Source organism: Trachypithecus francoisi, unplaced genomic scaffold, assembly GCF_009764315.1.
Source record: "Trachypithecus francoisi isolate TF-2019V2 unplaced genomic scaffold, Tfra_2.0 Lachesis_group16, whole genome shotgun sequence".
Classification (NCBI taxonomy): domain Eukaryota; kingdom Metazoa; phylum Chordata; class Mammalia; order Primates; family Cercopithecidae; genus Trachypithecus; species Trachypithecus francoisi.
The window spans coordinates 5,088,474-5,100,825 of NW_022681461.1; the positions used below are offsets into that span (position 1 = coordinate 5,088,474).

Consider the following 12,352-nt stretch of genomic DNA (forward strand, 5'->3'; position numbering starts at 1 on the left):
CTTCCAGCATTTATTATTTCTATTCTTGATGCAACTGTCTTTGCTGTTGCCTAAGAACAGAACTGAGTCCCACATGGCATTCGGTGCAATGCCCACGAAGGGGGTTGAATAAAAAACATCCCCTAATCTGAGAATTTTGGCCACACCCTGAACCTCTGATTCAGATGCCTCTGGGTATTGCCATTGCTGAGCTGTCCATTTTGCAGCATGGAGCTTCCATTTGACCTGGATCATACCACTCCTGAGACTAGTAGAAACAAAGTAGAAAAAAACTTGTTTGTATAAAGGCCTTTCTTGCTAGTTCAATCTGAATGCGTGGAGAATTTTTGATCATCATTCTTTCAAAGCTTCCATTTGGCTGCACTCTGTGCCAACAAGTGAGTAACTATGATGGGAATTCACTGCTCTGGTTTACTTCTGACTCCCTTGTTCAGAGACTGAGGGTGAGCCAGGGAAAGTGTTCTTTTCTGTGTCCTGGAAAAAAAAATCACTCATTGCATTAAACTTCCACCCACCCCATTGCCTATGATGCTGCCATTTCATATATCTATATCTTTGCAATGTTTCCAATGACTGTCCACAACTTTCTATTCCTTTCCTATCTAAATTCCAAATCCCTGTTCAGCCACCACAATTTCTATGGAAACTCTTCTGCCTCCCTTTCCTATCTTCCTCCCTCTCTTCTCTCTTGCTTCTGTTCCTTACACATATTGTTAGCACCTAGCATTTCAATGATTTTTTGGGGTCTGCCTCACTACTGGACCATGCATTTAGTCCTGGTTGAACTGAGCATCTGGGATGTACAAAGTACTTAAGAAAAGACTTTATAGGAGGATACAAAGGTTTTAAAAAAACTGTATTTGCCCTGCAAATAAACTGGTCATTTCACATGACATTTCAAAAGCCTACAAAAATCTGCACGGTTTTTCAATTATCCTAATATTCTAATACTTTTATTTTTTATAGACTTATATCAACTGGTCACCTTAGAACTGGAAGGAAATAATCTCAGTGAAGTCAATGTCAATCCTTTAGCTTTCAAACCTTTGAAGAGCCTAGCCTACTTGCGTCTGGGAAAAAATAAATTTAGAATTATACCACAGGGTCTTCCTGCTTCTATTGAGGTAACAATATATTTCTTTTAATGTTTTAAATGTATTATATTTTAAATATGGTATACAACAAAATATATTTTAAGACTATTGTGATGTAAATTAAACTCTAGTTTCATGCTGTATGCAGAATTTCCTATAATTTAAGCATTGTTTTTTCTTCAAGTAATACAAAATTCTCAATCGAAATTATAATTACTAGTAGAGACACCTGATAAAGTGAAAAATGGTACTTCTGACAGCTCTTGGGGGAAATGGGAGAAAGGAATTGAGAATTTAAAAGAAACCACAACTTCTATGAGGTACTCTGACTCTCAAGACAGTGTATACTGTCCCAATCCAGAAATGTGACGCTTATCACAGAAGCTCAAACAGGTATTAACCGTAACAGAGTGTCCACTGACAAATTCCAGGCAAAATCACAGACACTCTGACCTAACAGTAACTTGCATGGATACAAGTGTTGTACAAAGAAGGCCTCTGACTGTTCCAGCAACTCTGTAGCTTACAAGTTTTGACCCAATTCCTACCAGAACTGTCCTGTGACTAACTCCAGGCCCCAAACTCCAGCCTTGCTTTATTATCCTCTAGAGATGCCCCACAGGTCCCCAGATGTGTGGTATCCTTGCTGCAGGATGTGCTTCAGAGGGTCTTTGGCTGATGAATGTCAACACCCCTCATTTCCTGCATTAAAAACACTGAGGTGGACTGTGCAGTGGCTCACACCAGTAATACCAGCACTCTGGGAGTCTGAGGCAGGAAGATGGCTTGAGGCCAGGAGTTTGGGAGTAGCCTGGGCAGCATACTGAGGCCCTGTCTCTAAAAAATATATTTTTAAAAAAACTAGCCAGGCATGGTGGTGCACACTTGTAGTCGTAGCTGCTCAGGAGGCTGAGGTGGAGGATCACTTGAGCCCAGGAGTTTGAGGCTGCAGTAAGCTAGGATCGTACCACTGCACTCCAGCCTGGGCAACACAGAGAGACTCTGTCTCTACAAACCACACCCCACCCCGCCTGCCAAAAAGAACACTGAGGTCCAGAGAGTCTATACATACTGGCAGACCCTGTGGGAACACAGGTTTCCTTACTAAGCTCCGTTTCTCCTTCACCACATGATCATCCAGCCAGAAGTCAGGATGCAGCATCCCCCGGCATCAGCCCCAACGAGCCAGAGAAGAGGGTCACCTATTGTGATCTGATGTGGCTGTCATGCCTATCACCCTTCCTCTTCTTCCTATTTCCAGATTAAGCGACAGAGTTATGTGACACTGACATTCATCAGGACCTGGCTTTCCATCAGAATCTCCTGGGTTCTTAAGAAATACAGACATGCTAAGTCAGATTCTTTGTGGGGCAGGATCAGAAATTAATAATTAAAAGATTAAAATGTAAATAGACAATGCACACACATGTTAAAACACATACATACACAATGAGGATAATACAAAAGAGCAATGTGCCCCACCCTGAGCCTGAGCTTCCCATACTGGCTTCTCTCTCTCCAAAGGGACCCATTCCTACCAGTCTGCGAAGCACTGGGCATACAAGTGCACAAATGCATGGCACATACTATAAATCCTTCTAAAGCCGCTGCTGTACACCTGCCTCACTTAACCATGCAGCCTCAAGGCTGCCTCATGTCCTTCTTTCCTACAGCTGCAGACTTTTCAACATATGGACAGGTGTGCCAGGATTTATTTAACTAGTCTGTAATCTAGCTCACCTCCTAAATACATACGCAGGTAAAAGCAAAAAGCTGAAAATTGCTTTACTAATTTCTAACAAATGCCAAAATTAACAAAGAGGGAAATTCTCACAGGTGGAATAGAAGGTAACACTAAAGATATATGCCAGTTATACCTCTGAATTCTAACAAGAGAACAAGGAGAATTTTTATAATGCAGATCCTTTAGTGAAAAACTCCCTCTAATGCCAACTAAACTTAACTTGAAGGCAGCTAGCTATTAAAAACTTATTAACAGTTCTAGCAAACTTCTCCTTGGTTGTAAATTGAGGCTCCTAATTAACTTTAAATTAATTATAACAAAAGCAAATCTAAAAACATGAGCCTAAAATATTATAGACCACATGAAATAGTAGGAAACAGGCAGTCTGGGACTGGAGGCTCGGCTAGGACAAGCCCCTCTCAGCATTAGTCACGTGACCGCGGGTGAGCCTCCCTGTCTCTCCAGGCCCAACTTAACTCCACTGGTAAGTTGAGACAATAATTACTGTCTACTTTTCAGAGTTTTCAAGCCCAAATGAGATAACTTATGTGAATAAGTATTATAAAGTAGAGAGCCTTGTATAATTATTATGGTATGCCATTTCTTGCAACATATTATGGCTAATACATTTTAAATAAAATTCATTTGATTCCATAACCATGACAGACCGTGTGTTTTATTTTACTAATTAGTTATAAAATTTGACAACTTTCCTGTAAATCCAGCACTTTGGGAGGCCAAGGCGGGTAGATCACTTGAGCTTAGGAGTTCGAGACCAGCCTGAACAACATGGTGAGCTCCTGTCTCTACAAAAAACACAAAAATTAGCCAGGCTTGGTGGCGCATACCTGTAGTCTCAGTCACTTGTGGGACTGAAGTGGTAGGATCACTTGAGCCTGGGAGATCAAGGCTGCAGTGAGCCGTGTTTGTGCCCCTGCACTCCATCCTGTGTGACAAAGTGAGACCCCGTCTCAAAAAAAAAAGACAACTTAAAAACACGAGCTTACTTGAAAGAGCAGTAAAAGACTCTTTAGATAATACTAATGACAATAGTCTATGTTACTATTTTAGTCTTCATGAAACTGAACATATCAACTAACAAAAGAAAAATAAGTCTTTTCTCTTAATTATAGGAATTATACCTAGAAAATAACCAAATTGAAGAAATAACTGAAATTTGTTTCAATCATACCAGAAAGATCAATGTCATTGTACTACGTTATAACAAAATTGAAGAAAATAGGATTGCTCCTCTAGCCTGGATAAATCAAGAGTAAGTACATGCTACAATTTAAATTTTATTGAACTATTTCTTCCTCTCGTCATTATTAAACAGAGTAGGAAAACTGGGAATGGGATACGTGAGAGAGGTGACGATACTGAAGGGCTCGGAGACAGAATCATTTCTTAGTGAACCCTTACCCTATCCCCAAAGTGGGCTCCTTCATGCAGTTTCCAACCTGTGCATTGCATGACTGGTGTTAGGATTATTACAGTTACTACTGCTGTTGTCGCCATACTGCATACTGGACACCCTATCATATGCCAAGTGCTGAGCTAGCAAAAACTGAGCCCCAGCTGTCTGACTTCGAGGTCTGCCCACTAGTGGTCAAATGCCACCCTAGCTCTGTCTACCTCACAGGTTGTCAGCAGGTTTGAATGAGATAATCCCCTGCACACAGTGAGAAAGAAATCTGCCACACTCCTTCTCCTTATCATCATTAGGTAGAAGCACCAGGCTCCAGAGCACAGGCCTGTTCTACACTACACAGCCTTCTTTTCTCCAAACGATTTCTTCACTTCAACTCTTACAAAATAGACTGAAGAATGCTTGGCCTAACAGTGGAGGCCAAAAGTAGACTCCATCTTCCTGGACAAGAATCAGCAACCTCTGGCTGTAGCTCTCAGTGAAGGGGGAGGGAGTCAGAAGCAAGCCCTGCAGCAAATCCAGCAGACAACTGGGATCTGGGATTGCGTGTCCTGGAACTATGTGCCTAAGTAACACAGCCGGGGATGTGTGTCATTCAGAAACAGGATGGAGAGGCCAACTGGGCTCAGCAGCATGTGGCACTGAGTCCACTGTGGGCAGAGGAGTCTTCATCAGGTGAAAAGAGGGTGTGGGGCAGAAGCCTTAGGAGACTCAGGTGGGGTTCCTGAAACAAGCCAGTGAGTTCACCACATTTCCCAGATCTTCTAGATGATTAACAGCATTTTCTAGATCCCTCAGGATCACCTCAAGTCCCAGGTGTGCCAGGTTATCAAATCAAATGTGGAATGAAAATGTAGGGGAAGGGGAACCAAAACAAGCCAAACAAACCAAAATTCCTTGCTGGAACCAGAGACAACTTTACAGATAGGCATTTCGATGTATGCTAGGATTCATGGGATTTCATTTTGGATTCAACACATCAACCTTACAGATATTTTAGTCTTTGGGCCTCAGTATTGCCTCCAGGGATATGAGTTTTTCCCTCCTAGTCTTTGATGCTCCCCTCGCATGGATTCGCATAGCTGGGAGGCAGTATGGCACACTGGTAAGGACATGCACCTTGGTGCAAGGGACTAGGGCTGGCTATACCTAGAAAAGTTCCTATTTGGAATCTTCACTACAAACTGGGTGCTTATAGGAAAATGGACCAGCATCAAGACTGGCCTTATCAAAATTTAGAGCTGATGATCACCATCCTGATGTCCCTACCCTGTTTACTTTTTTCTTTGTTGCAGAAGTCTAGAATCCATTGATCTCTCGTACAACAAGCTCTATCATGTCCCCTCCTATCTACCCAAGTCCTTGCTGCACCTCGTGCTCCTCGGGAACCAGATTGAACGGATCCCTGGCTATGTGTTTGGTCATATGGAACCAGGCCTGGAATACTTGTACCTGTCATTTAACAAACTTGCTGATGATGGCATGGACCGTGTCTCCTTCTACGGGGCATATCATTCCCTGAGAGAATTATTTCTGGATCACAATGACTTAAAATCTATACCACCTGGGATACAAGAAATGAAAGCACTACATTTTCTGAGGCTGAACAACAACAAGATACGGTAAATTTTGGCTTTTTCAAGTATCTGTTTAAATTTTGGTTGGCAAAATATATGATAAAACAACCATGACATGATCTCTGGGAAAAAAAAATGGTGCTAAGGGGTTGGATTAAACAAGATTGGCAAATGTCAGTAATTACTGAAGGTGGATGACAGGTATGTGAGGATTCATTAGAGGTTTTTCCTACTTTTGCACGTTTATAAATTTCCATAGTTAAAACATCTTTTGGCCAGATGCAGTGGCTCACGCCTATAATTCCAACATTTTGGGAGGCCAAAGTAGGTGGGTCACCTGAGGTCAAGAGTTCCAGGCCAGCCTGGCCAACATGGTGAAACCTCGTTTCTACTAAAAATACAAAAATTAACAGGGCTTGGTGGTGCCTGTCTGTAATGCCAGCTAGTTGGAAGGCTGAGGTGGGAGAATGTTTGAACCTGGGAGGCAGAGGTTGCAGTGAGCCGGGATCGTGCCACTGCACTCCGGCCTGGGTAACAGAGTGAGACTCCATCTCAAAAAAAAAAAAAAAAAGAAAAATTAACATATTATTATTATATAACACTTAGAACTTTAGAGAGAGTTTCATATAAGTCATCAAAGCAATAGATTATGTTACTACTCCCACCTCCATATGTAAATAAATAAATCTATAGAGCATAAAACCTAAATATATGCTAAAATTAAAACTGCTTCTATCTAGATTTTTCTGAAGTCAAATTTCTGAATACATTTATTGATACTCACTTTACCTACTTTTGGGAACACATTTTTCTGCGTGTATTCAACTTATATACTGAATCATCACTCCTGCCTAGATGCCATGAGTGTCTTGAGAAGTAATCCAGAATATTTTGTCAGTAGGGTCTTTATAATTGGCAGTGAGGGAGACAATAACCTTGTTGTTCTGTCCCTGAGAATTATGCCTCTTAGTCTTTCCCCTTCTCTAAAAGTCCAAATAAACTAAATGCCTACAAAAACAAAACAAAACAAAAACACAGAAAAGTTCGAGTTTTTAAAGGTACTGGAAGAAGAGATGGGGCTTGGGAAGGCTTTGTAAAATTCAGTTTCAAAATTTTTTTGCAAAAATACTTCACAGGCTGTGCCATATGCTTCATACTGCATTGCATCAGAAGGCGTTTAATGTTTGTCCCACTTTTTGTGATTCTGAAATTGATCAGTGGGTTGAGGTGGTCACAGCCTGGTATCTCCTATGACAAACTTACTCTTCCATCACCGAACCAATGGTTTCACTCATAGATGAATGTTGTCTGATTCTTACTTCATTAGGGGTAATAAAATGATGAATTTCTACTTTTGCCATGCTTCTCACGCTTATTAGCTGGAATTCCACTTCAAAAAATTTTTGGCTCATCAACTAGGGCTGCTTTGTTACTCTGAAAGGCAAGAAAAAAGCTTAGTTCTTTCCTTTAAGCCACAAGTGGGAGTAAGAAGTTGGAGCCTAAATGTTTTTGCTTTATTTTGTTTTAGGGTTCTCTCTTTTTCCGGTGAATCAATAGACACTTACGCTTTCATGTAAGCAGTTATGCTTCAATCAGTTGCAGTCATTATTCTCAAAGCGTCCTGTATCTGGACAATGGTCACTATTCAAACTGGCTCTTGTGTCTGCTCACTTGCTTTTGGGCACACGTGGGCCTCAGGCTTACTTTCTGCATTCTCTACTACAGATCTTCCTCCAAAAAGCCTGGCCCCTTTCTTTGGGGAATAGTATTGAGAAGCCCCAAGCAGGAACCAGCCGTGGCCCTTTCAATTGTATTGCTATTGTATGGAGGCCTTTCAGTGGACTGCCAGGAAATGTATGGAAAGGCCTTTCAGCGGACTGCCAGGAAATTCCGCATTTTGAAAAGAAAATAAGTTCAGATTGGCATTCCCAAATCAAATTTAACGTCATTGAATATTAATTCCTTTTATTAAAACTTGTTTCTGTTACACTGAAAATCTAGGTTCCCAACAATATTAACTTGGATGATCTTACAATACGTAAACAGTTGTTTCAAAATGACATCATTATTACTGCTAATAATAAAAGCTTTAAGTTTATTATTTTTTGGTAGCTCTATTTGTCTTTAGAATAAGTTCCACTAAACATGTACAGCTGAAATACAGTGGTTTCCTCTGTGATATGTCAACAACTTAATATTCAGACATGTTGTTTAGTTTTTAGTTTTTAGAAATTGCTTTCTTTTTGAATATTACTTTTGACTATGTTAAATATTTATAATTCCAAAGTCAAAACCGTGTAAGAAGTTGAATTAAGAGAAGTCTTACTTCTGTGATTGTCTGTCGTACACTGTATGATCCTTCCCATAGTTTAAAATTTTAAATTTCTAGTTTATCCTTCCAGTATTTATTTTTGCAAACATAAGCCTACATACATATACATATTTCCCCATCCCTATCCATAATTATTATACAAATTATCACACAAAAGGGCAGTTTTCTCTCTCTCTATGCCTTAGTCCAGTTCTGATGCTATAAAGTAATGCCCAAGGCTGGGTAATTTATAAAGAGAAAAGGTTTATTTCGCTTATGGCTCTTCAGGCGGTGCAAGCAGCACGGCACTGGCATCTGCATCTGGTGAGGGCCTTCAGGCTGCTTCCACTCATGGTGGAAGGGGAGATGGAGTGTGTAGAGATTACATGGTAAGAGAGGAGGCAAAAAAGAATGGGGAGGTGCTAGGTGCTTATGGGAATTAATAGAACAAGAACTCACTCACTCCCCTGATCCTAGAGAGGATATGTATCTATTAATGAGTGATCTGCCCCATGACCCAAACACCTTCCATTAAGCACCACCTCCAACACTGGGGATCACATTTCAACATGAGATTTGGAGGGGTCTAGAACTTAAAGTATATATATAAAAAAAGAAATATAAGATATAAGAAAATGACATTAAAAAAAAAAACCTTATGGGGTATGTGTATTTTTTCTACCATTTGCTTTTTTCTTTCTTTTCTTTTCTTTTTTTTTTTGAGACAGAGTTTTGCTCTTGTTGCCCAGGCTGGAGTGCAATGGCGTGATCTTGGCTCACTGCAACCTCCACCTCCCGGGTTCAAGCAATTCTCTTGCCTCAGCCTCCCAAGTAGCTGGGATTACAGGCATATGCCACGATGCCCGGCTAATTTTGTATTTTCAGTAGAGACAGGGTTTCTCCATGTTAGTCTGGTTGGTCTTGAACTCCTGACCTCAAGTGATCCACCCGCCTCGGCCTCCCAAAGTGCTGGGAAGACAGGTGTGAGCCACCACGCCCAGCCTACCCTTTGCTTTTTAAAAGTATCAGTATATCACTCCACATCAGTATGTAGAGAACTTCTTCATTCCTTTTTACAACTGAATATTATGCAGATATTCTATATTTTATTCAATCAGTTCGTTATTAATAGACATTTGTTTCCACTCTTACTGCTAAAAATAATGCCACAAAAGATAAGTTTGTATAAATGTCATTTTGTTTTTTTCCAGTTTAACTTTGGGATAAAATCCTAGCAGTGGGAATGCAGAGTGCAAAGGATAAAGTGCATATGTAATTTTGCTAGATACCGCCAAATTCCTCTCCAGAAGGGGTGCACCATTTTGCATTCCCTTCAGTGGTATTTGATCGGTCCAGGCTCACTATTAGACTATGTTAATGAGCTTCTGGATTTTTTTTTTGCAAACTTCATAAATAAAAAGTGGTATGCCAGTAAAGTTTCAATTTACATTTTTCTTATGAATGAAATTGAGCATTTTCCATTTTCCTCCTAGATTCTTAGGAAGCCTTTGTATCTGTGATATAAGTTACTCTCTCCTTTGTCATGTTGCTTAACTTTGCACTTTCTTTTTAAAACCTGCAGTAAATTTTAAATCATTTCATTCAGTGCTTCTGGTTTTCAAATCACATATAGGAAGAATCTCCCGAGTCAGAGGGTGTGACCACGGTCTGTTCTAGTGCTTTTATGGCTTCATCTTTCACATTTGGATCTTTGACGTAGTTGGAATTTATTCTGGTCTATAATATAAGGATCCAACTTTATTTTAAGAACAAAATAAGTTTTTTAACAAATGTTAAACTTAACTCCTAAATGAAGGCAGATTATTACTTGGACCATGTGTGACTTGCATGTCTATTTTTCCTTAGGAACATTCTTCCAGAAGAAATTTGCAATGCTGAAGAGGATGATGACTCAAATCTGGAACATCTTCATCTTGAAAACAATTACATTAAAATTAGAGAAATACCATCTTACACATTTTCATGCATAAGATCATATTCAAGTATTGTTCTTAAACCACAAAATGTCAAGTAATTCCAAGTTTTCCTTTACTGTTTATAAACTTTACTCATGTATTTGTAGTAGCTGCATTTGTCATTAACAAGAGAGACATAATCCTCCTGTTATTCTCAGTATCATTATATGCTAGTCAATCTGATTCACTAATACACAGATGAACAACCAAAATATACCTAAAAGGCGTAGTCTCTAGGAGTTTTATAAGGTAAAATCTCTCAGTTTCCCACCTTTAGAAAGAGGCCATCTCACTAGAATAGGATATTATGCATACTGAGCTAGACCAGAAGAGTCTGGAACAAAATAAACACAGCCTTTATAATCAACTTGAGTACTGGTGTTAGCTGAGAACTCTGTAAGTCCCTTTAAAAATTATGTATCTTTTGGTTCAAGATTAAGAAGCATAATGACAAGAAAAAAAGCAGGCAGAATTTATGAATAAGTGTTGTTTATTATTCTGTTAAAACAACAATTTGTTAATTTCTTGTAAGGCCCTGGGCTATAATTACTGGTATAAATATAACTAAGTATTGGGGTAGCTTTCATTTCTTTCATTAATTACATGTGTAAAATGAAAACACTACTGTAATGTTAATTTCCAGTTTTGAAAATCATATTATGGTTATGTACATTGTTAACATTAAGAAAGCTGGCAGAAGGGTGTGCATGAATTCTATACATTTTTGAAACTTTTCTATAATTCTAAAATTATTTTTTAAAGTTAAACAGTATATTAAGATTACCTTCACCATTCTTTACTCAAGATTAAAATATTTTTTGAAAAGCAGTAGAGTTTGCTTAAAATACAAGTTAATTATTCTTGACTATAACCTTGTAAAGGTAAATCTAATGTATACATTTTTGCACCACAGGTCATAGCATCTATCTCCTTTGCCTTAATTTACTGAAATATATCATTTTATTCCATTCAATTGAACATAAAGCTATGTCTTTACTATGTATTGGCCCTACCAAAATCATATATTAAAAATTTTTAACATAATGATCTTTTGTCTTTGTATTGCTAAAGTAATTTATAAGACACATATAGAAACTATGTTGACTTCTTTTTTTTTTTTTTTGAGATGGAGTCTCGCTCTGTGGCCCAGGCTGGAGTGCAGTGGTGCTATCTCGGCTCACTGCAAGCTCCGCCTCCCGGGTTCACGCCATTCTCCTGCCTCAGCCTCCTGAGTAGCTGGGACTACAGGCGCCCGCCACCACGACCGGCTAATTTTTTGTATTTTTAGTAGAGACGGGGTTTCACCATGGTCTCGATCTCCTGACCTTGTGATCCGCCCGTCTCGGCCTCCCAAAGTGCTGGGATTACAGGCGTGAGCCACCGCGCCCGGGCGACTTCTTTTGTTACTCTCGGTTTTATGTCTTGGCTAGGAACTTAAGTGCCAGTGTTGGCCTCATTGGATAGGTTTCTCTAATTTTTTAAGCTTTAGTTATTTAATCATTTAATAGCTCTTTCACCACTCTAGGAACCTTCCATCCCCACTTCACAAAGCTATTATAAGAACCAGAAAAGAATGTAAAGCATTTTGGAAAGTATGAATGCAGTTATTATCTCATATAAAACTGAAAGGAACCAGCATAGCCAACCACAATTGACAATTTCATGGGTGACTTTCAATTTCATGAGTGTGAAAAGTTTGACTTATTCCATAATGTTACTTCTTTTTCTTTTCTTTTTTTTAGATGGAGTCTCGCTCTGTCACCAGGCTGGAGTGCAGTGGTGCAATCTTGGCTTACTGCAACCTCTGCCTCCTGTGTTCAAGCGATTCTCCTGCTTCAGCCTCCCGAGTAGCTGGGACTACAGGTGTGTGCCACCACGTCCAGCTAATTTTTGTATTTTTAGTAGAGACAGGTTTTACCATGTTGGCCAGGATGGTCTCGATCTCTTGACCTTGTGATAAGCCCACCTTGGCCTCCCAAAGTGCTGGGATTACAGGCGTGAGTCACTGCACCCGGCCAGACTTATTCCATAATGTTACTTCTAAGCCTACTTTCTAAGCCCTTTCTTTTTTTATTATTATTATTTATTATTATTATTATTATTATTATACTTTAAGTTCTAGGGTACATGTGCACAACGTGCAGGTTAAAGGGATGGAGGAATATCTAAGCCCTTTCTTAATAGGCAGGATTCAGAGATTATAACATGAACAACAATAATA

At 39.4% G+C, this 12,352-nt stretch overlaps 2 protein-coding genes across 6 annotated transcripts in view; one reads left to right on the plus strand and one right to left on the minus strand.

The window, feature by feature from the left end:
- CENPP (centromere protein P) overlaps positions 1-12,352 on the minus strand; it is a 286,574-nt gene that overhangs the window by 100,375 nt on the left and 173,847 nt on the right. The window lies entirely within an intron of this gene.
- The window catches only part of ECM2 (extracellular matrix protein 2), a 44,357-nt gene that overhangs the window by 31,431 nt on the left and 574 nt on the right, over positions 1-12,352 (plus strand). For 3 of the 4 annotated variants that reach the window (XM_033236771.1, XM_033236770.1, XM_033236772.1), the window contains 4 exons: positions 967-1,124; positions 3,972-4,111; positions 5,563-5,889; positions 10,022-11,178. In XM_033236771.1, the coding sequence (XP_033092662.1) occupies positions 967-1,124; positions 3,972-4,111; positions 5,563-5,889; positions 10,022-10,190 (794 nt within the window). In that variant the 3' untranslated portion in view covers positions 10,191-11,178. Of the gene's footprint in view, positions 1-966; positions 1,125-3,971; positions 4,112-5,562; positions 5,890-10,021; positions 11,179-12,352 lie in introns of those variants that run through there. The other variant, XM_033236773.1, reaches the window with a different exon arrangement.